At 35.4% G+C, this 27,238-nt stretch overlaps 1 protein-coding gene across 1 annotated transcript in view; it reads right to left on the reverse strand.

The window, feature by feature from the left end:
- Positions 1–16,044, reverse strand: part of LOC108970477 — a 30,185-nt gene extending 14,141 nt beyond the window's left edge. The window contains exons 1-3 of the mRNA XM_018935885.1: positions 15,625–16,044; positions 6,031–6,481; positions 4,760–4,886 (exon numbers count right to left, since the gene is read on the reverse strand). Of these exons, the coding sequence (XP_018791430.1) occupies positions 4,760–4,886; positions 6,031–6,481 (578 nt within the window). The 5' untranslated portion in view covers positions 15,625–16,044. The remainder of the gene's footprint in view (positions 1–4,759; positions 4,887–6,030; positions 6,482–15,624) is intronic.
- Positions 16,045–27,238: the final 11,194 nt, after the last annotated feature.

The raw sequence follows: 27,238 nt of genomic DNA on the forward strand, positions 1-27,238 counted from the left end.
CCTTCAACAATTTGCGCGCCAATCACTTCTACAAATATCGCAAGCTGTCTTCCACTAATACTGTTCATTAGTTTACCTTTTTCTAATTGCTGGTGGAAAAAGTGTTTACGATTTGTTATTGTCTTTATTATTGGTTTCTGCTGTTATTGTTATTTTTGTTTTTGCTATTTATGTTAAAAAGCCTTTTATTTGTGACTTCCACGAATTGTTGACACTCACCATTCACTCAAAGCGAAGCTCAGTGCTGCTTGTGCATAGCTGAACTTATTGTTGTTGTAATTGTATAATTGCAGTAAAAGTAACAATTTGTGCAAACAAAATTACATTTTTGTTGATACACACGTTTATTCGCATCTCTTGTTATTAACATTATGTAGTTTTTTTTTTAATTTTGTAATTTTTGTTTTGTATTTTTTTAATCCTTGTTTTGTTTTTATAGCGCGTAATGTAAATTTGTTGTGGGTGTTTAACAAATTACAATTATGTCGATAAAAACAAATTCATTTGAAATAACAAATAATGTACATACACACATACATAAAGGCGCAAGCGTTGAGGAGGCAAGTTCATACAACTTTCCTTGCTTCGCTTGACGATTCGTACTTTAATATCGAAGACCTAAAGGCAAGTGGTGAACGAGAATGCTCGCTTTGCTTTCCGTGCTTCTCTCCAATAAAAATGTCGGCTATTAAAGGTAAAGCTGACAACACACAGCATGCACAACATTTTACTTTGTTTTGCTCCGCCTCGATGTGAACTCATACAAACGCTTCAAACTTCTCTGTCAAAGCAAATTTCTGAAGTAAAGCAAAGCAAACGTTTTTTGTGTACCAACCATTATAATTGTGAATATTTTTGCCGAGCTTCATCTTCAACCAAAAATAGTTTATAACTTGTAATTCACGACTGAAGTTCGACTAGCCCGAAAATAACCAGACTTAAAAAACAACCTTAACAGTTTGCTAACATGCAATATTTTCGTCTGTTTTATGTGTCGGTAATGACTATTTGAAATAAATTGGCGACTTGTGTATTTTGGACCCCAATCAAACATAATATGTCTTGTCTTCTGGAAGCATACTAGTCCCCAAAATGTCTTCGTTCAAAAATCTACCATACTTCGGTTTCCAATCTTTCGTATTTTCGAAAGTGGAGCGTAGATTTGTGCCTTTTGAAGAGTAATCTCTTGTCAGTAAGTTAGAAATGGTATTGGTTTCAAATAACCATTCTAAGCCGCATCAAACAAGGGGTAATTCAAGTAGAGATTTAAATAACCATTTTTTGACAGTTAATCCGTGAGTCGTGTGAAGCTGACATGTTATTTTTGTTCAGTATTATTTGGCATTTCATCATAAAAAGACTTTATGCAACATTAACAATGTTTACAAATCGTTCTGCTTTATTACAGAAATATTACTATTTGGTTTCAATAAGACCGTGTCACTTCCCACACATTGCAGCAATCAATGAATATATTGAGAGAACACTTCGGTGAGCAGATAATTTCACGTTTTGGGACGGATGATTGACCACCACGATCGTGTGATATCACACCGTTAAAATTTTTCTTGAAGGAGTATGTAAAGTATTAAGTCTATGCGAGCAATCCCGCTTCGATTCAGGCCTTGGAGCAAAACATCAGCGCGTGTCATTTGCCAGTCGAAGTGCTCGAACGAATCAGCGAAAATTGGACTCAGCGAATAGACCATCTGAAACGTTGCCACGGCCAACATTTAAAAGAGATAATATTCAAAAACAAAATGCCAAAGAATGTTTTTTTTTAGAGCGATAATATATATTCCCTCTTAAATATGAAGTTTTTGTATTTTCTCATAAAAAAGTGAGGAAACTCGAAATGGACCAACCTTTACCGTATCCCATGTCAATTGTGTGGAAAAAATAATATGATTTGTTGCAAACTTATTATACTCCGTTCAGGGTAGTTCAGCGTATACGGGCTTATTTACGAGGGATTTTTTTTAGGGAAAAAGCCGAAATTTCAAAGATTTTACCGAAAAAGATCCACTTGGTAATAACCTTTATAAAAAATAGAATATTCCATTGAATATTACAACTTACAAACTCGCCAAAATCACTTGCAATAGCACCACACCAGCATATCTACACACAAACAGGGGTACAAAAGGAGAGAAATTATTAGAAAATCTTGAATCTTGAAATGCAAATTGCCGGTTACAGGCAAGCTAAAGTTTGGAAAGATGTGAACACCGGCAAGCCCAACTATTTATTTTGCCAAAGCATTTTAAGTGAGTTTTCACCTGGATTTCCGTTGTTTGGCCACTGAACTGGCAACCGCGAGGCAGTCACTGACTCCACACGTCACCAACTGGAAAGGATGCAATGGCTGAGCGAGTGATTTCTGAACGCCGCGGCGTCGAGCTTGTCATTTGTGGTATTCGCCGTAAAATTTTAAAAAGAAAAGAAATAAATCGCGGATGCGGCTGCCACAAGCGGTCGTTTAACTTTTCAATGCACCGCAAGGCATTTACTATGCAGTTCTTTTTTTGGAATTAATATTTGCTTTTACATTGGTGGCTTTAGTGTTCGCTGGCAGATAAGCGCCACAAATTCAATGTCAAAGTGAAAGTTTACGTTTACAAGTAATTGCTTGTATAACATTGTCGGTGTGTGTGTGTGTGTGTGTGTAAATGTATGTATGTTTAACAGTAAAGCGATAGCGGTACATGCGGCGTTCGGGAGTTATAACGAAGTACGAGTGTACGTAGTAATACTCCTGGTAACAAAAACGGCATATTTTTTAAACAAATACTGTGGTATTTGCGGTTTCTATGAAGACTTATGACAACGAAAACTCGTTAAAGAAAGTCAAAAGTTATTAAAACAATGACATTTGCGTAAAAGGTAAGTCACGTTTAAGTGAATGGGCTGGCAAAAGAGTTATAGTATATGATTTAAATAAGCTATTAAAGTCTCGAAGGATTCTAGGTCTAACTTTTTGAATATTTTAGATGTCACCGCTTTATTCAGACTTACTGCTTTGGAGATGCACTCAAATGCCAAATGCTCAAATGTATACTAAGCTGACCTGTAGATAATGGAGGACAAATATCGCAACTATCTATGAAATCAAATTACTTAATAAGATCATTGCCTTAGGTATGATATAATAAACCAAAAGCTGACACCTTAAAGGAAGGAAGGAAGAACAATAATGCATATTCTGAAACATTTTACAGCATCTCTGATTTAAGTAAATTCAAGATTTCGGGATCTCTAGATCGGTGCGATATTTACTTTAAAAATGTTGAGAGCAATAAATTGAAGAAACAAGTGGCATAAATTCAGTAATTAGCAGAATGAAATACAGGATTTGTCGTGAAAATAATAGGAGTGATTTTCTTTCGCCGTGCCTGTATTTCGGAGCATACGCGCACCGAATAAAGAGTCAGGACAAAGATTTTCGCCCGACATGTTTCTGTGAGTCGTGCTAGCCGAAAACGCAGTTTTCGTTAGAGCATAGGTAAGCGATTAAATACTGTGTGAAACTCGGTAAATCTGTGACAGATATGGTCAAACAGGCATAGCCAGATCTTGCTTTAGCAAGAAGTGGTGTGCTTCGGTGGCACCAACCGTACTAGGAGACCCGCGACTTCAACAAACACCGTCAAAGTGACTCGTGTGCGTAAAGTTTTGTACTCAGACCGTCGACTAAGTATTCGTTTAATTGCCCAGATGTTAAATTTATCAAAATCTGTGGTATATGACATTGTGAACATGCGCAAGGTGTTCGCGAAGATGGTCCCAAAAGTGCTCACTGATTACCAGATATTGGGTCGAGTTGAAGTGTGCCAAGAAAATTTGCACATGTAAGTGACCCCCAATTTTTGAATAGCGTAATCACAGGTGACGCGTCATGAATCTTTGAGTATGATCCCGAGACAATAAGGTAATCTTCCTTTTATTTTGAGACGACAGAAGGCATCCAAGCACCTTAGACCCCGGCTCTCAAGGCTACTTCGAAGAATGCCTTGCGTGACGCCTTACTTGGAAAACGTACTTGCAGCGCTGCATTGACTTAGAAGGAGCCCATTTTGAAAGTATTTAAAGAACTTTAACGATTGGTTCAATCAATTTTTTTAAATCGACTCAGTCCTATTACTTTCCGGACAAACCCTATAGAAACAGAATGTAGAGAAGCTATCCTACATTTCATTTACAGAGTGGTGGTGTATGGAAAAAATTTACTGAGGAGTGCTAGAAATTATATCCGACCAAGATGAAAGACTTTACACAAATTTCCTAAATTATTTGGACTCGCTTTGTTAATATTTAGACTCGATATTGAGACTTTACTCGGATATTCTCAAAAATTTGTACTCTTATTAGTAATATTTTCTCAATTATTCATTAGTTTTCTTAAGTGAAATGTTCGCACTTTTTTGTTCGACTATGCTGATCTGTTGTTAGTTTAACTTAGATGGCTGATCCCTCAGCATGATGAGGAAGACATTATGTACAGTCCTTTTGGAAGCTATAGTGCTTGCAGAAAATAAGGTATTTGACGTTTTGTCAGTACATATATTAATCTCAAACCTTTCTGTTTTTGCGAAATGTCATACAAATCAAATCTATTTTGAAACTGGCTGTAAATAAACACTTGATATTAAATATCTTAAAGATTCGAAGAGACCACATGTCGTGGTGCTTTAATAATGTCTGGCTTCCTGTTTTCGTTAGTACCACTTTTGGTTATTCATTACAGTTAATTTGTACTCACTTATTTCGAAAAGCTTTCGTCGCCGATATGGTTGCAAAAGCGGCCATTTCCTGCTCCAGAGTCTCACTTACAGACTCGCTAAATTTGGAAAGCAATGCCGCTGGATGGTTATCCTGAAGCACATGTCCTAAATGAAATGAAACATATGATTACAACGAAATACTTAAATAATACAGAGTGGCACAAAAAGTTGTAATGTATAAAAGCGTATATCTAAAAGTCCATATTTAGAAACTTTTTTTTTTTAATAAAAAGAAAATATCTTAGTTAATAGCTTATATGAATGGAAAGAGACATGGAATATTGAAAAAATGGAGTGAAGGTTAAGATTAGTTTTGCGGAAAGAAAATTATTAAACTGTATTAGCGTAGACACACGGTTATAGACGAGTTAACAACAACGCGCCAGCCGTTCTCCCTTTTTGCTGTCTGGCGTCAATTGGAGATTCCAAGTGTATGCAGGTTCTTCTCCACCTGGTCTTTCCAACTGAGTGGAGGTCTTCCTCTCCATTGCTCCCTCCTGAGGATACTTTCAGAGCTGGAGGGTTTTCATTCATTCGGACGATATGAAGAATATCTCTTACAGCTCATCGTTCCATCGACTGCGGTATTCGCCATTATCAATGCGCAAAGGACCATAAATCCTCCGCAGAACCTTTCTCTCGAAAACTCGTAACGCCAACTCATCAGATGTTGTCACTCTCCATGTTTCTGCACCATATAGCAGGGCGGGAATGATAAGTGACTTGTAGAATTTGGTCTTTGTATTGTACCTTCTCTATTCAGATCTGCTGCTCAAATTATTTTCCCCTGGAGTAGATTGAAGAAGTCGCACGATATGGAGTCGCCTTGTCTGAGACCTCGTTTGATATCAAACGGCTCAAAAAAGTCCTTCCCGATCCTGACGGTTCTTTTGGAAGATGGAACCAAAGTGAGGAAAGTTCTTTGATCGATATTCACTTGGGAATAGCTCAAGCATCTTACGAATAAGTATCCAAAAAACATTCGTTTGAACGTGAGCAAAAGTGATAAGGCAAAACGTCCCTTCCCATCCAACACCTCAATGAAAAGATTTTTAATGATATGGTTAAAGATAAATATGATATTTACAGTGAAATATTCACCTGGACTGTGAATATGAGGGGAGGGTGGAATATATACAATATAGTATTTAATAAAATATAATTTAAATAAATAAATACTCCTTAAGGAAGGTCTAAAATACTTATAATAAACTAAAGTAGTTTCTTAACTCTAGAGTCAAGCGCATACCATTTCGTAGTATATCCGGTACAATTTTTCCATATAATTCGGTCATTGCATTAAGCCCCTCGCGTGCCGATGCCTGCAATGCAACATCCATCAACGTCGGTCGATTGGAGTAAGCGCGTTGCTGGCGTTTTCCCACTGCAGCTGACGATGCTTCAATATCTGATGTATTAGCTACGTGCTTCCTGCTGTCCAACAACAACATAGGTTTTGGTAATTCTACACTAAAACCATTTTTGTCACACAAACTGATGTTGTTGCTATAATCGGCTACAGTTTCATTGCTAGCTGTGTATGGAGCTTCCGTGTGCGTTGTTATTGTACTAGCCGTCACATTCCCAATATGGCACATCGTCGCTAATCCACCAATGAGGAAAATTATAAACATCTTAACTTGTTGTCCACAAGACCTGCGTGCGCCGCGCTGAGGCGGAAGAAGTGTGGAGAATTGCATCTGCATATCATCAGGTGGTTGTTATGTGAGCGCATGTATAATTTGTATTTGTTGTGTTTATGAATACAGGTGGTTTCAGCGTTAATGGCACGCCGGCAAAGCATTTTTCCATGAAAAGAGAAGAGGGCAATAACAAAAACGTCATTTAAGGAAGCTTTATTAATTGGTGAAGTTTATGTCTGCTTGTTAAATTACAAATTGTAGGAATTTTATAACATCACTGATTGGAATATAGATAAGGCGCTGATTAAAATTAGATGCACACATACCATATTTATACATATACTCTGACAAAAAAGCACCCGGAAATTGTAACTGAATTAGCCGAGTAAATAATATTTCAAAAAAATTTATTTTGCCAAGTTGGTGGGACTGTTCTTAATTAGTACTAATAATTACTAGTTTGGTTGCTGAACAAAATCTTCAAAGACGGACGAGAGATCGTTGAAAACATACCTCGTTCTGGATCCTGACTTGGACCTCTTCTACTGATGAAAATTTTGAAAAAGTGAATAATATTGTGCTGGAAAATCGTCAGATAAGTGTTAGAGAGGTGGCAAGAGAGCTCGGAGGATAAAGCTGCATTTTTTCAAACATAATACCGTAAACAGTTCTCTTTGGACATGCTTGATCGTCCGAATTCCGATCTCACATTCATGAAAAACATTATAACCAATGTGATATGGGTTTATGTGTTTCACATGCAAACTGGTTTGGTGCACCATGAATTTGTACTGGAGGGATAGGTAGTCAATAAGTAGTTCTATCTCTCCATATTGAGCCGTTTGCGTGAGAACATTCTTCGAAAACGACCGGAATTGTGGACAATTCATGGATTTTACACGATGATAGTGCACCATCGCATCGGGCCATGATTGTGACCGAGTTTAAAGTCATAACGCAATGAATAACATCGATCAACCATCGTATTCATCACATTTGGCTACATAAGAATTTTTCATGTTCCCCCACGGAGTGGACCGGTTTTCTGTCGATCGAAGAGATAAAACAAAATTCGTCGAAAGAGCTGAAGACCATCCCAAAAAGTGATTATGAAAAGTGTTTCGAAGACACACTTACATACGAGTATATTACATCTAGTGGGGATTACTTTGAAGGCAAGAAGCCATTGATTAATAATTAAATATTTTGCGTTTTATTTACAATTTCCGCGTACTTTTTTATGATCCCTAACGTTTCCTGCAGGGTTAACCAAATTTGGTGCCAAACTTAATATGTCCTGTTGAGGGTATAATAGGCATATAAGATTACACTATAGTTTTTTAACCCAGTTTTATTCAAGTTAAATAAACTCAATAAATTGATAGCAAAACTCAAATATGAGGAATTGACGTTGATGAGAACAAAGTCAAGCATTTCCGATTTGACTGCAAAAGCAAATTGAGTAATAACGTCAATGAGATGTCTGCGTTTGTATTCATGTCAAGAAGTTTACTAGTTATAACGATATACCATAGTAAGATGCGTATACCACACGTAGCACCCGCCAACCTTTGAACACACACACACCTATTCACATACATATAGTATACTGTGATACAATATGCGCTTATTCAAATTTAATTAGTTACAGTTCGTCAATAAAATAAATTGGTTGGGAATTAGTACAGCGCATTATAAAACACAAGTGGATCCATAATATAAGTTTACATACATACATATATAATATATAGTTAGCAACGAAAGCAATATAGAGTGATAGAGTCAAAGAAAATATACAACGCCTTTATGGCGCTTATTTGTTGAGGCAAAAAGGTTGCATAACGCAATCATAATGCTTTACGTTACAAGTGTATAGTTTATACAATCTTGGAGAAGCAATAACAAATAATAAGCAAGCGATATGTCGAAGCAGAAAGAAGCGCACACCGCGGCAAAGCCATATAAATTGCATTTCAGTGAGTCAGTAAGTCAGCGAACAAAAATCGCAGGCACATATTCCAACGCAAATACTCCACCAAGCGTTCTGCGACTTAGTGCAAGTCTGACAGAATGCATTGCTTGAATAAGCGACTACTAAGTACATACTTAAATATGCACTTATAGTTACTAACTAATGTGTACGAAGCATTTTCGGTTACTTACATGCACGCATTCGCTTATGTGTATTTTATTAAGGTGGAAAGAATTGTTTCTTATTTTTTTTTTTTTTTTTATTTTACTTATATTTTTCTTAGTATTTGATTTGAAATTGTCCTATTTTTATCAAATAAGATACAAATTTAGTTGAGTGAATATTTTAAATTATGAGACAGAGGAGCGAAAATTTAACAATTTAGAATTTTCGTAAAAGGGCGCATAGAGCTAGAGTTAACTAACTTATCTTTCTTCTCACTTTGAAGTAATGAAAATGTAAGTTTATGTCTGGGAACTTTCCAAGATTTTCGAATTTATTTCGAAGTTTTGTAGAAAGCATATTTGGTCCAAAGAAACCCGTTGAGAAACATTTACAACTTTTTTCTATGACTTATAGAGAAAATTATATAGGAAAGCAATACCCGATAAATCTTTGGTACCCTGCCGAGGCCTTTAAGTGAAGCAGGCATTACAAAGGTCCGAATAAAGATTGCTTTCTTCACATTCGAAGCTCCAAATAGTAGTGAATAAATTAGTTCAGGAGAATGTTAAGTAGACCAGAAGTGGAAAAATAACAGCAAGATATAGATAATTGGAAAAGAAAGACAATATAACAGAGATGAAAAGAATAAAAACTACGATGATCTATGAGCCGGCCAGTGAAAGAGAGAGTGATTGATGAGTTTTAAAGGGTCAAAGACGATGCATGCCGATTTTCGGAATAACTACAAGTCCTAATGGGAAAAACAGTTAAATGATAACGTTGGAGGTAACGAAAAGGTCAACATCAAAAACGGATAGGTTTCTGGTACGTCATTGATCCACTCATAGACCAGTTTTGGTTCCTTGCGATACTAGATAGAGTTCAGTCACTAGATCCATTAGGAGAAGTCATCTTTTAAGATGCCTCCGTACGATCCGAATTTCTATAAACTCTGTGGCCTCACTATCGATACCTCCTCCAGTGTATCACGCGAAGGAGACCCCAGATGCTTACAGCGTAGTCTTGCCAATGCTCCATTTTTTTTCTGGTGTCTCGCTCGAGACATTTCCTGCCGTCTCTTCGATATTTCAGCTCCATTCTGCGGACGTGTGTCGCCACCCGACAATGACCAGTTAGTATTCTGATCGTGCTCCTATAGTCTCTTCTATTCTACCTTCTTCTATCGAGTGCCAATAGGAATTTTGTGTACTTCCGATCTAACGTGTTGCACATGACATTCGAGGTTTTGTACCCAGTTAACTCGTTCCATCGGGTTTGATTTTCTTTACGACGCGTCGAGCGTCATTCAGACAATACATGGCTTACCCAATGTTGATCACGTTTTCGAATGTTAGCTGTACACCATTATTGGCAAACTTTGATACCTTTGTGACCTGGCATTCAGTAGAAGTGAAGTTGCATGCATCTGACAACACTTTCCACTGCTGCTTCCTAAGACACTTCTGGCCGATATGCAATACAAGATTACTGCCTTGAGCGCTGCCTTTCTGTCTACGTAGATGTTGGTGCATAAGTTTTTAGTTTTGGCTTTGTAACTATCACAAAATCTTTTTTCCTTTAACGAAATTTGGAAACAATTAAACTTTTTACGTCCCAAAAATACAAGAAAATGTTCACAATTCTCATATTTTCATCCCACCCTAATGTATATGTACACCGCTTTTATATGGCATTTTTTGCAAATTTTCCAGGAAAAGACTTTTTTTGTTACATCAACGTAGAAAACTACAACACTGTGCCAAACAAACATTGACCAAATTATGGAATTTTTACACGAATTCGCTGCAGCTATGTAACAACAGATATGCTGCCGCTCTACACACAGTCGGCGACGTCACTAGTCAAGCTAATAAAAATTAATATAATTATAATTATGTTTGCTAATTATTTTACAGCTGCGGCGTTTCCTACAATTGTGCAGCTGTCGGCAGTCAGACGATGCATTATTCTCACGTGCCTGAATGGCATTAGCCGTTTGCCACTACTTACTTACTTGGGAGTGTAGGTCTCATTGAGCTTTCAACGGTTTAGTTCGCTCATCCGCCGTGTATGCGCTGCACAGCTAACCCAATAATCTATGAGCTGAACAAAAAGCAAATAGTGGTAATTGAAATGCACTTTCGTGTGTGCATTTACGTAAAATATTCGAAGCGGCGCATCGCATGCAGTTCAACTGGCATGCATATATATATGTGTGTGTGTAGTATGTGTGGTATGTACATATATGTGTTGAGAATAAATAAATAAATATTTATAGATACTTATTGCATTGCATTTGTACCTATGAAGTATATATTTTAGGTCCACATTAGCACCCAATCTACAATAAAATGCTTACAATGCCTTCATAAAGCTAAGGAATGCATCTCTGACGCTCATTAGACACTCTGATAAATCTTAATTAATTTACAACAATTATACGTCTTGGTAATGTTGATTGTATATGAGGAGTGGCCATAATATGACAAAACTGACACAATTACAGATGCTGTGAGCTCTAAGCATCGTGAAAATTTCACCACCACTCGGCCATGAACGATGAAGTTTCACTGTTTGTGAATTTTGAAATTTTCTATTAGAAAATTTAAAAAGCACGGGGATTGCTTCTTCTGAATCGATGCAGTGCGATTTCCAAGCATTGAAGGCGTCACGGAAGGCATTCGCCGGAATAGCCTTGAGAACCGAGGTGACTCCCGCTTGGATCGCCTTTCATCGGATTTTTCAGACAATGAAACAAACAAACAAATGTCCGGGAGGGCTTTTCACATCTGGGCTGTAGAGCGGTTGCCGGAGTATTGGTAGCTGTTCACAAGAAAGGCAGTGTGAGCCGCTGTCGCGGTGCAACTTCCAATCGGCTGCGATGTTTTCTCGAACCCGATTAAAACTTCGTTTGAGTCTCTTGAGAACTGCCACGTAAAACTTGGAACAGGAAGAACAAATTTACGGTGGCCGATGCCTTTGATGTCAAAAAAACAATGAGCGTTGTTTTCACTTTTTTTACGGTCTTCATCAGCGACCTCTTCCCGGCCCTCCAAAAATACCTGGTGCTATCTATCTGGGTAAGCCGGCTTGATCATATCAAACGTCTCTGTTGCAGATTTACCGAGTTTCACACCGAATTTAATCGTATACCTCTGCTCTAACGAACGCTGCATTTTCGGCTGGCACCTCTCAAAAAAATACGTCGGAGACAACTGACCTCCAACCAACTCGTTCGTTAGCTAGGAACGCCCTCTACCGAATCCAGTCGGTGCGTCTACGCTCCGACGTACAATCGTGGCGGAACAAAATCAGTCCTATTACTTTCCGGACAAACCTTGTATCTTATGAAAAATGTCTAAAGCCTAGCTAATTGGATGAGGTATAGTGGGAAATTTTTCCGAGAAAATGTTAATAAATAAGACCCTCTGACACTGAGCGTATGACCTAAATGAACTTATGACCTAAAAAAATAATATAAAAAATTATATCTTGATAACTAGAGCTGATAGAGACAAACTGATTACAGATTTGAATTCAGCGCATCCAAATTAACTAGAATCAGTTGATAAATTCAAAGAAGCAAATTGAGTGCTGGAATGTGCTATTAAATGCGATCTTGCTAAGTTTGAGCATAGGCTGATCAGTGTGACATAAATAGACTGACCATGAAAATTTCATAGCTTCACTGAGTTGTGACGATCGCGATAAAGCATGCTAGGCGATAATCGCTTAAGTTGTCTTAATGTGTCGTAGTATGCTTACAGATTATTATATAATGATGCTATAATTAACCTTTTTATACTATGAATAATATAATATTGAAACTTAAATTTTTTTAATACTTTCGAACTAGTAGATTATTGCTTGTAAAAATTATGTATTTAAAAATTGTGAGAGTGAATGCTTCTATTGACTCTTCTACGTAAATTGAAGTGGCAATTCGTTCGCGTTTAGTCTTCAGTTTTAAAATACCAATTTAAAGAACAAATACCTCTCATTGATTCACAATAGGACTACAGTTCTTTGGCTTTCTTCTATTAGAATCAAAGCCTTTTTTTTTTTTTTTTGGAAGAACAAGAAAGCGTTTTACATTCAAATATAAAAGATCTTATAATTTAGTATGTATAATGGAATATATGTATAAAAACATAATTTTCAGCTTAAATAATTTATAATTGCTCAGTTGTTTTGATAATTGCATATTGTACTTAATTATCTAGCTCATGCCTCTTGACCCTTAAGCCAATATAACGATGAATAGTTTATTTTTAATTAAAAAAAAAGGAATTTCATCAAAGAAAGACACTGAAAATTAAATTTCAATTAAGACAAATATACCCACCATATATGTACATATACTTGCACATGTACATATAAATTAAAGCGGGTTAATTTACAGGGAACCAAAGAAATGGAAAAATCGCGTATGTTCTACGGATCATTCCGAACTATTTTGCTTAAGAGACTTTGGGTCTAAAATCGATTTTGAGCAAGAGATTTTTAAGTCAAACTTTTTTAGGGATCATAAAAATTTGTTCTTCAGTTTTTGTGATATCCAAATGGAATTTAAAGATTAGATATATTTTTATATTATATTAATCATTTGTCCGAATCGGTCAGATTGGAAAGTGCGTTATCACATAACGCCCATACAACCGATCATTCAGATTTTTTAATCTTTGTTTTAAATATTTTTGGCTCAAAATCTATTTATGGGCCATAGTCACCTAGGCCAAGCTGTTCAGAATCCGTAGAAAATTTTCCTCATACGTGTTGAAAAAACCGACCCGCTCCAGTATACGTTGAAGCAAAAATACCTTAAAGCTCAGAGCAATTAGTGGACATATTTCACTAATTACATAATCATATGGAGTTGTATGTCTATGTATGTATTTATATTAATGTATGTATGGATGTGTATGTATATCATGGGTATAACCGTTATTTGGAATGAGAAAATTAATTATAAATAGCTGAAGGTCACATACATATGAAGAAATAAAACACATCCACATATGCACATATATGTATTTCCAAGTTGATTTATTCCTTAAGTTCAGCTAGGCTTTCGTTGGAGACTGCATTGAATTCGATTTTAAATAAGTTAGTTAACTCTGGTTTCTTCGCAGATAAAACTTTAATTAAATTAATTAAAAGGTGTGGATCCTAAAACTATTAAAAATTATAATTATCTACATTCCTACACTGGTCTATATATAATATCGTTTTGGATGTATGTATTTATGTTCAGTGATAGATCATTTTTTAATGTTTACCCTTGTTGATTTTTTAATCCCTAATTTCATTTTATGTGACAAAAATCAGGAAACATGAAGTAACAGAAAAAATATCAGTTTAGTTTTCTAAAAGAAGGATGCTTCCAAGTCAACAGGGAGGCAAATGTCGAAAACATATGTTCTATTTCAGTTAAACGCTATCTATGAGTTTACCCTTTATATTTAATTTTCCAGTTAACAATGTTTTTGTTTAAGAATCAACAATGATAAGCCGTAATGGGGCAATCCCATCAACCATGTTACCCTTCTTACTTCACTTTCAGATTCTAGTAGAATCAATATCTCTGCTTCTCACTACAATTATCAATAAATTTACCCAAATGATTGCGGATATAATATATTTTGATACTCATATTTTCTCCTTCTTCCTCTTTACTGACGTAGAAACCCCTTATGACTCGGCTATAAGAGTTCATAACAGCGCGCCAGTCGTTTCTTCTTCTGTGGCCCTAATTGGAGATTCCAAATGTAGTTAGGTCCTTCTCCACCCGGCCTTTTCAACGGAGTGAAGGTCCTCCTGTGAAATTTTGCTACCATAGCGCTCAAATTAGACATAAAGCCATTATGGATGCCATGAATTATTACACATTCATTTTACAAATAATATCACCAAAGATATCGCCATAACATTTATCATAAATTGTTACCCGCATGAATGGAAATAAAACTGATTTACGACGCTTCAGTTGACCTATTCATATGTAGGTCAAACCGTAAGATATATCGATTGAGTTATACGTTGAAACCGATGCTATTCAATTTTGACCACATTGCACTTTATAATATTATGACATGAATAATGACGTCGAGTGAAGATTGCAAAAGAGTTGCTTCATTACTGAAGAGGAGACATCAAAGCTGCCCAAAAATCAAACAAATGGTGTTCGGCAACCGCAAAAATCACGTCAAAGTCAGACAAAAGACCAGGTGGCCAACAAGGAGGACTTCTTGGCTGTTTTGAGGTGTCTAAGTGAAGCAATTATGACAAACGACCGGAACAAATTCATGATGCACCAAACCACGAATATCAAAAACAACTGTGAGCATCATATTGATTTCAGCTGCTTTAGTGCGGTTTTTTTTTTGGTTTCTCCTCTATTCCGATGATTGTTGACTTCTTTGTGCGTCAAGCTCTCTTGCCATGCCTCTAACACTTGCTTGATGAAGAGGTCGAAAATCGCATGGCTTCAACGACCTCTCTACCGTCTTTGATGGCTTTGTACCACTCGTAAGCTTGCTCGTTTGATAAAAATGCATCACCGCAAGCCTTTTCCAATATTCCTATGTCGTGGTTATATGAAAGGGGTTGAGAATCTGGATAAGATTAATAATAGAAAAGTAGGTTGGCTGTGTTTCATACGTTTGCTTATTAACTAAGGCTGAATTAAAAAAATCTGTTACAACATCTTTATTTATTATTTAATTATTCATTTCATAAAATATGCGAGGCTGTCTAGTAATCTTCTATACTGAAAATTAGTCTTTTTTTTTTTTTTGCAAATGTCCCATTTTCCATAACTGCTTAAAGCTTTCATAATTATTAAACGCTCGATTCTGCCCCGAGCTTATACAATATATTTTAGTAGATTCAATTAGCTTTTGGTCTTAGCGGGGTTCAACTAGTTCGCAAAGCGCCGCTAACGTCAAAGTTGATGAGCGGTGAAAGTAAGCATACAAAAATTGCGGCAATAGGCCCAAAATACACGCAAGTAATTCATAAGCGGCTTTTTCATAATTTATACCACGTGTACATATGTACTTACCTTTCTAAAAATTCTTTTTACTCGAATTTAACACTAACACATACTAATACATACACCAAAAATGCAGAATTATCACACAACAAAGTAATTAGCACAATTAGAAAATATTTAACGATTTTTAACGCCTCAAAAGTTTTCGCTAAACTTGATTTCGCACAGAGACATACATACATATGTACATTAGATACTTTTGCAAGCCTGTCACCACTGTTCGTCACATATGTTTAATCTTCACTTTTTACAACTTTAACCAGCACAGAATTCTTGTCGAGTCCTACTTCAGGAAGCAACTGAAATTATTTCTGTTTTGAAAGTTTTCTACAATTTTTGTTTCAATACAAATGGGTATTTTTTGTAAGTAATTGCGGTTAACCGCCAAGTCACCAGCGATGTGCCTGGGAGAAATTCGCGTTTGTTTCTTTGATCACCATAAAGCGTACTGAATTGATTCTCAGCTGGAGATTTCGATTAGAAGCTCGCCAACCGTTAGCCGGCAATCGCACCAACCATCAGCTGCCAAAAGTGTTGTTTTTGTTTCCGTAGCACCATCATCATTATCATGAACAACACCATCATCATCGTCACTACCGTCATCACTAACCACTGCGGTGGGGCAGCGCTATTGGCGGTAACTGCTGCAGCAGTAGCAACAATAATAATAGAAACCAACACTTAGCAGCGGCGTCATAAAATACATCATAGCCCATAATCATCATAATCGCCACGAATGCCGGCTTGGCTCAGAGCCATCTACAAATAGTCGGCCAAGCCAAGCGTTAGCTGCCAGCAGTCAACCGTCTAAAATCACTTTGTTGTACTTGTGTATACTAGTGCACGCAGATTCTGCGCTCGCTTAAGTGCGGATTGGACAAGTGGGCAAGTGATGCGTATGCCGTTGTGTGGTGGCTTACCCCACTCCGCTCGTAAAAAGCCGACGCACCCCAGTATTGGCTTTGTTGCGATGCTGAAATGTTGAGATCAGCGTCTTTGATCTTCGCATCTTGGCTGCTGACTGCTGATGGCTGGTGGCTGGTGGCTGGTGGCTGGCGGCTGGCGGCTACTCTCACTGTCACCACAAGCTGTAGCTGAAGCTAGATTTGTTGCGCTGAATGGAACTTAGATCTGGTTGCGGTCGGTCAGTAAGTTAACAAGCGTATAACAATTGCAGTGGCGGATCAAAGAGCTCAACTATTTGGGTGGTCACAGAAAGTGCCGAAAAAATGTTTTTTATTTATGAAAGCTACGTAGTTTGCGTGTATAAGAATGTTCAATATTCTCAATACAATTAAATGTCTTAATGTCTCAACAACATGTTAATTACCAAAAGAAGTAATGTAATTATAATTACAAATATTATTAAATTTTAATTTTATTTAAATACAATATTAAAACGTTACAATAGAATTTATTTTATCAAAGTATTGGTGTTATCATTACCATTACTGTTGGCTGCCTACTATTAACGATTACCTTTTTTCGCCTCAGCAAATGTTATACAGTAATACCACTACCTACTATGATTACTCTCCTACCACTCCTGTCGTTCCTTTAACATTACTATTTTGATTACAATTACTAGTAGAATACTAAAACTTTACATTTATACATCATATAAAATATTTATATCAAAACTTTAATAACTGTAATGAATAATGCCTTACTTGGCCATACTTTTAATATTATATCAGAGCTTTAATTACATAGTAATGTCATTACCAGTATATAATAAGAGTAATCAGTCCCCTAACGATTACTTTTAATTTTATATCATAGTTATAATTTTATATTTACGATAACCATTACTTTTACCATATTTCCTAGCTTAAACGTAATCATTATCACTTTAGTAATCATTACTTATAATTTAGTACAATTACAATAAGTAAAGTATGTATTATGATTACGAAATTGTATCACATAAAGCCTCATTGTAATCATTATCATTACCACTACCAATACTTTTAACTTTGCACCAACTTATAACTAAAGTATTCAATTATGATTACCCACTTTTAATACATAAAACTTAATCGTAATCATTACCATTACCATTATCATTACAATTACCACTACTATTATTTTTAACTTTGTAACAAATTGTCACTTGATTACCCACTTTTAGCACATAAAGCCTAATCGTAGTCCTTACTATTACTATTTCCGTTATCATTACCATTACCATTACTTTTAACTTTATGCCAACGACTTTACTATTAATTTTTCAAGAACTATGTAACAAGCATCATTTTATTTTATACATAACTATTATCTCAATACCACTACAATAATCATCAGCACTATGTTAACTACTCTAATTACCTATTCATTTTTAATCTAAAAAAAAATTAACACACAGTTTAAATTAGAGTAGAACGCCAACTTTTGGGCTTTATTTTCTCAGCTCCGCCACTGTGCTCAAAAAGCTGACCAACATTCAAATCAGGCTTCAAAGCCGCTGAGTGGGAATGGCAAACAGCCAGTTCTTACTTTCTTTTATTGACCATTTCATAGACAACATTTTTCTTCATTTCAAATAAATCAAAAAAACTGTTTCCAGTTTTTACTTTTGTTTTACGAACTCAACTCCCAATAAAAAGGCAACTATTTATGTATTCTTGTTTTTTTTTTTTTTTTAATTTAATGCTGATGTAGCTTCGCTTATGTTTTATTTATTTATTTACCGCTCTTTTTTCACTGAAAAAATGCTGCTCGATTCAATTGTGTTTGGGTTAAGGTTCGCCGGCAGCGCTATTCAATCATCCCAAATAACCAACTCAAGTCTACGATGCAAGCAAAAATAATAATGAAACAATCTTTTCGGGAAAAAAGAGTAACTAAAAACCACGACAATAATAATATTGCCAACTGTCCAATTCAAATTATAGACAAGTTATCAATCTCCATCAAGAAATTATAAATTTATTGTTGTAGGTGTTGTTAGGTTGGCGTTTGTGGTCGCTTATTTCCATTCAAATAGAAGAAGAGAAAGTTGCAGTTGTTGAATTCTCCTCCTCGCATGCATAAAATTCGTTTATGGTAAAATGACATAGCTCTTATGTATGGCTGTGTGTATGCATGTGTGCTGTTGTTGTTTATTTATATTATTGTTTTTTGTTTTTGCTCAGCGTTGTTGAGTTTGTGGGATTATGTACATATCGTACGCATGCAAATCTAGCATGAGTTGTGGGAAATAAATATCCGTACCCTGGTTTTTTAGTGAGCTTGGTTGTAAAACGAGCTATTTGGTGGCTGGAGCGTCGGAAGAAACAAAAAGTGATTAAAGATGTAACATATGTTTATGTATACATACTTATATACTATGCAAACAATAATACTAGAGTTATGTCAAATCAATAGTTTCACCTCTATATAAGCGGTTGTCAAATTTTTCGAGTTCTAGTAATTTCATGGTCTCGCATTTTGAAACATTTAGTGCCGTTTTGTCAATGTCTGGTTAAAAGCCATCTAGTTAACTTAAACGTTCTTCATGTAAAGAACCTTAACCATACGTATACGCATATACAACAAAAACGCAAACGCAAAAAAATGAATCCAGCAAAACAAGAATCTATGGTGAAAACTGTAAAAACAACTCCAGAACTTTACTGAAAAATGGCTGCTAGCCAAATTATAGGAAGCCACCCCAACTATATCAGATCCATTAGAAATCTGGCTATATGACACATACATATGTAGGTCCCGAAATGGGTGAGCTGTTGCCATCATACAAACTAGAACCATATTTCTTCAAAACTGCTCGCATATAAAGAATTATAAATTCAATGGGATTCTTTAACTTTACATTATATAAATCAATCATCAATGAAGGTATCAGAAAAAAAACTGAACATAAATAGCGTCTTCAAGGTATTTTATTTTATGTCCAAAAATTTCCGAAATCGAAATATAATTTTTACCAAAAACGTGTAAAATCCATACTCCACTTAATGGTCGTAATCTTAAGATGAATATTTTCTATCAATATCGTTGATGAATATATCGTCACCTGAAATGCAAAATAACATAACAACATTTTCGAAAATTTACAGTGAATGAATAAAACACGAAATAAAATGGAACATGAGTGAAACAAAATTTTAATATTGGTTAAAACTGGTTTATATCTTACCGCAGAACCAGAAAGTTTTGAACATATGTAATATTGTGTATGTAATTTGAAGTAGTGAAGCGTAATCAATATGACACTCAATTTCGAATTTTTTGATTATACGTTATTTTGCATTTCAGGTGACGACGTATATGTATTACAAATCTTTATTAAATTCAAAAAAAAAAAAAAATGTCTTTCTAATAACGTTGTAACCTCTACTTTGAAAGGTCGAAATCAAAGCAATATTTTCTCTAGTTTAATATAAAGTTTTGTCAACATCTAGAAGTGTTTCCCAGGCTTTAAACCTTCCAAGGTTTAACAAGAGTGAAATTCGGCTCTGCAAATATATATAGTATACATATATATATATAGTGCATATAAGAATTATTAAAAATCCCCCTTAACTGTATATTATGAGTTCAATAGAAATGTTGTTATTGTTTTATTGTTAGTTTTTAACAAATTCGCAATCCGCAATCAACGATTCGTAGCCCTTAAAACCTCAAAGTATTTTTTAGAAAGTTTCTTAATTGCTATTTGAAGCATCCAGTGGCCACTTACATACTTGCACTTTTAACATAAGGGTGATTGAACTCGGAAATACGAAACGTATCCAAACTGAAATGTATGCGCATATCTTCAATGAGAAGGGATCGGTCTCTTTCGCTATCTAAGATGGCATTTTTTGCAGATTTTTTATAAGCAGTGGCGATTGTTAATGTACAGACATACATATATGTACATATGTATGTATGTGTATATATTTCTTTGTAATTTAGCTGAGACCCTCAATGCATTGAAATGAAAGTGAGGTGAAGGTAAGCTAAAAATAACATTTTAACCCATAAAAATCCAAAAAGAAATATTTTTTACTTATTATTAGCCCTAGTCAATATCACACCAATGCCAGTAGTAATAAGTTTATTAATACCATTGTAAATTCCAACAAAAAAGTAATACAACTGCAAAATCAATAGCATTACCATTACAAAAGGAAGATTGTTTATGCCAATAAATATGGTATTTAAGTTATAAAATATTGGCATAAACAATCTTCCTTTTATTAAAATAGTTGTTTATGCCAATAAATATGGTATTTAAGTTATAAAATATTGGCATAAACAATCTTCCTTTTATTAAAATAGTAAAAAAAAATAGTACTGGTATTTGTTAACTTTAATTTAAGAAATAAATGTCATCTCAATACCAATACCAATACAAACAGAAATACTATGACCAAAAGTAATGCTAACTATATTACTAAAATCAGTGCCAATATAAATACCGATATACAATAAACACCAATATAGACATCAAAACACACACAGTGAAAGCGTTATGGAAATGAGTATCTGTATTAATAAATATACAATTATCAGTAACAACACCAATAATAGGTAATATTTATCTCAACGTTGGCAGTAACAACAACACCGATCACATTACCTTATTACCTTTATTGAAAACATGGCCATTACGATACCAATATCAAGAAAAATATAAATTTCTTAAGCATTACCAATCCGAAAGGCAATAACAATGCAGTACTAATTCAAATACCGATCCAAATTCAAATCCTTCAATAATTTACCATTCAAAGTAAACATAATAACATTACCATTACAAAATTAATAATAAAAAAATGTACCTTATTTTTCATCTTCGAAACCACTGTGCCTAACTCAGTTGACCAGTACCGACACCGTAAATAAACATATGAAGCGAATCGGTAAGAACGATATTAAAATGAAAACACACACACTCGCATATCAGAGAACATACAACCACAAATATGTGATATATTCTGACGCCAAAGTGATGCGTCATCAATGGCAGCTTATTGGGCAGAATTGAAATGAAATCGAAAGACGACAAAAGTGACATACTTATATATATTTATAAGAGCAAACAGCTAACGAAAGCCAGGCGTAGAAACGAGACAATCACGATAAGAATTGTATGAGCAGCGCTGTGGTTAACTCTACGCTTGCGCCAACTCAGTCTGCTCAGTCAATATCACTAGAAGCTAACCAAAAGCTGTTTGTGTTGACTTAATGATGTGCTCTGTGTTTGGCGATCGCCACAACGCCTTGAGTGGGGGTACTGGGTCACTGTTACTGTGTTACTGCGAATGCTTCGGAACTCGTTACCACTAAGTACACGCACGCACACCGGCACGCACATTGTATGCCTATAGGAAAAACTTTAACCTAAAGAAGAACAAGAACTTTATCTTTTTCTGTAACTTTGTATGACAGCCATATACTATAAAAGTTGAATATACTAGCCGACTCCTGGAGAGAAAAGAACGAGTAAAACATTACAGGGCGATATCTCAGAAACTGAAAACCTACTTCGCGCATATATATTTAATCATTTCATCAAGATTCACGTTTGTAAACAATGTATTTCGCGATTCGATCAACTTATAATCGGCCCACTGGGCATCCAATTCGTAACACCAGAAACCCAGTACTCATTACTGAATATGTCCGAATAGGCCACATCCAGCACGCGGTAAAAAAAATATAGCAGCCATAGCTGAGAGTGTACATGAAGACCATTTAGAGTCAATCCGGCGCTGTTCGCACCAACTCGGACAGACGTTTGGAATAACTTGGCGAATTTAACATTGAGATTTTAAATTGAAAACGTACAAAATACAGCATATGTCAGAACTAAAGCCACTCGAGCTCTTGAAAAGTTCCAAGAAGATCCGTCGATTTCGAACCAAATTTTTTTCAGCATTGAGGCCCATTTCTGGCTTAATGGATACACAAAAAAGCAAAATTGCCACATTTGAGACGAAGAGCAGCGTAAAGAGATTCAAGAGCTGCCATTTTATTCAGAAAAAAACAACGGTTTGGTGTGGTTTGTGGGCTGGTGGGATCATTGGTTCATATTTCTTCAAAAATGATGAATATCAATGTCGACCATTATCGCGCCATGATAACCGACTATTTGACGCCTGAAGTAGAAGTTCGTGATTTCGGCGATCTGGTTGCAAGAAGACCACGCCACTTCCCACACATCGTATCAATCAATCGATTTATTAAGAGAACACTTCGGTTAGCAGATAATTTCTCGTTGGGCTGGTCGATTGCCCACCAGGATCGTGTGATATCACGTTGTTAGACTTTTCCCTTGGCCAATTGTAGAGTTTAAAGTCTATGCGGGTAATCACGCTCCGATTCAAGCCTTGCAGCTAAACATCAAGCATGTCATTCGCCTGTTAACAATCGAAATCTTCGAACAAGTCATCGAAAATTGAACCCAACGGATGGACCATCTGAGACGTAGCCGTGGTCAACATTTGAAAGGTATAAATATTCTCCATTAAATTTGAAGTTTCTGTGTATGTATCACCCTTTATATACATACATATGTGACATTGTTTTAACATTCTAGAATTTAATTTTTTTTATAAAACATACATAAAGATTACATACAAAACTGCCTCGATTGGTATGAGATGAACCACCGAATTTCAAATTGGTTTTTACTCAAACTTTCCTAATGGGTAGCTACACACACCCATACATATTTGTAAATTCTATATATATATGCTACCGACGTACATACACACATATATGCATAAATAAATGTAACTCACGTGGATACAAATGAAGATCTGATAATTCTACACACACAAACATATAAAGAAATTTGAGCACGAACGTTTAACCTGTTCGTGTGTAGACGCGCTGGACTTTCGAGATGTGAAAGCAAAAGCGTTTTTCTGTCTGTCAGTCTGATCAAGTTAGACAAACATTGTTGTTATGCTGTGGCATGTATATCTTTCTTTATTTTTGCTTCTTTATTACAAGCTATTGTTGTTATTATTATTGTGTTGCTTATTGTTCTCCCATTCTCGTGCTTAACAACTATTCTCTTTGTATATACGTATGCGTGTGTGCACTTACTTTCTTGGTTGGTCACAACTTTCACAGCAGAAACGTCACCTAACCGGCTGGCTGGCCGCCCGACTTGACCATTCTTCTTACCGTCTTCTTTACTGTCTTTAACTTAATGATTCTTTTCTGCTTTTAATAGCATTTCTTGTGCCGTTCAACTCTTTTTTTGTTTTCATTTCAGCTTCTGTTCACTTCTTTTTCTTTGCCTCCTTTTCCCCAATCTCAGCGCAGATTTACAACGGTCGGCGCAGTGCCGAAATGCTTTCGTTTTTCCACTGCAATTGTGCCGCTACACCTTTTTCAAACTTTACGGTTATTTGTAGGTGTATATGAATGTATGTATATGTACATGATATGAAATATTCTCATACTTCTTATTGAGGAGGATGTGCGAGTATCATACCACCTGTCAGTTGCAACGTGGTCCAATTGAAAATTGGTGGGTGGAGAAAAGCAAAATTAATCGGCACGAGCGAACAGTGAATAATATCCGCATTTGATTATTTTCAAACTACTGAATAGAATAAAGCAAGTCAAAGAATGAAATAATTAAAATAAAATGTAGGCGGAAGTTGAAAAATATTCCATATTTAATTCTAAACTCGAATGGAGACTCTTAACAGTTTAATTGCATATTAAAAAGAAGATGTTCAGTGATGAAATTTAAATTTTATCTAGGAAATAAGATTCCAGGTGTACATGCAGAGCAAACTTTATAGTGGTTCGATCTGAAAAAAAAACTCTTCAGATATTGTAGCGTTTCTTGGAAAATATTTCAAAAAAAACGTTTCCACACAAGCACCGGATTCCGATTGTTCACTTTGTATGAGAGTTATATTGTCTCCGACATCGGCGCTTCCGACAAACGAGCAGCTTCTTGAAGAGAGAAGAACGTATTCAAAATTTCAAATTGAAATCTCAAAAATTGAGGGACTTCTACGTGTATACACAGACAGACGGATTCACGGACAGGGATTTCTTGATTGAGATTTCTCTTCAGTAAAGTTCATCATTTCATCATGGAAAGATATACGATCCAACAGCGAGTTAAAACTACCGAAATTCGGAGTCAATGGCCCCAACATTAAGAGCTCTACATAAAATGTATGGTCGTTATAATCGTCCTATCAGATTACCAAATCAGCGTCTTGTGTAAAAATTTTAATCCACAGGCACAGGTACTGTGCTGCTGCCGCTAGCGCAACAATTGCGAAAGACCCAAATCAGTCTCACACATCGTTCTCAAGCGTTGCTCATCTTTGTGACGTCGTTGTGGCAAATTTTGCGAAAAGATCTTGACCTACATCCTTACAAGATCAAATTGACGCAAGAACTGAAGACGACTGATCACCATAGTTGTCGTATGTTCGTGAATTGGGATTCCGGATTTTCATCAAAAAAGCATGTCTTATTGGTCAGGCAGAAATCTGCACGTACTCCATGAGTCACCATTGCATCCTGAAAAAAAGACGGCTTGGTGCGGCTTATGGGCCGCCGGCGTCATTGGGCCGTACTTATTCCAGTATGATCAAGACCAACATGTTACTGTAAATAGGAAACGCTATCGCTCAATGGTAACATGTTAATTTTGGCCCGGATTGGATGATATAGACTTCGACAATACGTGGTTCCAACAGGACAGCGCCACCAGCCACACCGCGAATGTCACAAACGATTTATTGAAAACCAAGTTAAGTAAACGTGTTATCTCACGTGTTATCTCACGAAATGGCCCAGTCAATTGGCCGCCTTGGTCGTACGATTTGACGCTATTAGACTATTTCCTGTGGGGCTACGTCAAGTCTATGGTTTATGCCAGCAACCCCAGAGGATAACACATACTTGCATATACAAAAGTTAGAGGAAACAAGGACTTTGCATAAAAAATTTAGAACGGTTGTAGTTTTTATAGACGCCGACAAATTTGGAAATATTTTTTAGCCCAAAAGTATGCTATCATTAACATTTTTTCTTATTATAGCTGCATGAGACCATATTAGTTAGATACTCCAAAGCCACTAAACAAATGCTAAAATTTGCAAACATTTGAAACTTTATATAATACGCTACCAAGCATTTGCCTAATATAAGAACAAATCTTCGCTTTAATACAAATAATTCGCGCTAGCAATGAAGGTTTTCAATTCAAATTCAAATAACAAAAATCGGCGTCATCCTTTGTGAGCAGAGTTGGGGTTAAAATGTTTAACATTTTCGCAGCAATGACTTTTAAGTGGTGACTTTATTGAATTCCAAGCTGTCAGGCAGCGAGACAACGAGTGCTAGCATGTCGAAGTGGCAACGAAAACAAAGTCGATACATGCATAAGTTCATAAATATACATATATGTACATACATTATATACTCGTATGTATGTGTTTTTATACTTGTATGTGCATAACAGTGGGTTTTTGTTGGAGGCAGCAGCTCAACTGCTGAGCACAAATTTATGTAGACATAGCGAAGTAAATTATTAAATTAAACAATTATCTTCAGATAAATCGCTGGCGGAAGAACAAGAGTGCCCATTTTTGTCACAATTTTTTTGTTTGTTGTATTTTTTTTTTTTTTGTTGCTATACACATACATATGTATATTGTTTACAAATGTAATGCGATAGCAAACTTTTGGATTAAAAATCCCCTCAAATTTAACGCGGATGGAAAAATTCGGGATCGAAGATGAAAACGACTTTTTTGCAAAAACAACAATAAATAATTTTAAATGAATTTTTGTTCTTTATTGAAAAACTGTTTATTTGTTTTTTTTTTTAATAAAATATTGTGAATATTAATTGTGCTATAAAATATATTTAATGTATATATATCAACTGCTTTAATTAATTTATTTTTGTGCACATTTATAATCTAATATGTTAATTTCAACCTTTCGATTGCGCTTTTAACAATCTTTTTACAAAATCACTTTGCTAAGCAGGTGACTCTAACCAATTTTTATAATTTTTTATAATCATAATATTAAAATATTTTAAAATTGTTTAAAAATAAAACTTACAAGCTATTTATTAAAAATATATACATATGTATATATGAATATTGAATCAGGTTTTAAAGGCTCTCTGTGCTTGGTATTTGCATAATTTTGCAAAAACAAACTTAAATTTTTTTTAATATTTATATATGTATCCGTATGTATATATCATCACCTAAAATGCTAAACAAAGTATTATCAAAAAATCGAATTGAGTTTTTTATTGCTTACAATTCACCACATTATATTATATGTACATATGTAGCATAAAATTTAAGCTACCGCTTTTAGATATAACCAGTATATAACCAATATATTACCAAGATATAACCATTTTCTAACCAAAACTCAAATTTTGTTTCTTTGAGTGGTTTCTATAATATAATATAGTTGTTCTTTCGCCTGTAAACTTATGAAAACTGATGTTAAATTATTTTGCCTTTTAGGCCAGTTTAGTGATGTATGTAAATATGTCAGAATTAAATACCGTTGTTTATAAAAGTTGAATATTTGCTCTGCTTTACTTTTTTTAATAAATACAAATACATACCTATGTAACATATTATTTAATAACTCACTGGCCTTCCTAACTATAATT

Source organism: Bactrocera latifrons, unplaced genomic scaffold (assembly GCF_001853355.1).
Source record: "Bactrocera latifrons isolate USDA-ARS-PBARC rearing strain unplaced genomic scaffold, ASM185335v1 scaffold_3, whole genome shotgun sequence".
Classification (NCBI taxonomy): Eukaryota; Metazoa; Arthropoda; class Insecta; order Diptera; family Tephritidae; genus Bactrocera; species Bactrocera latifrons.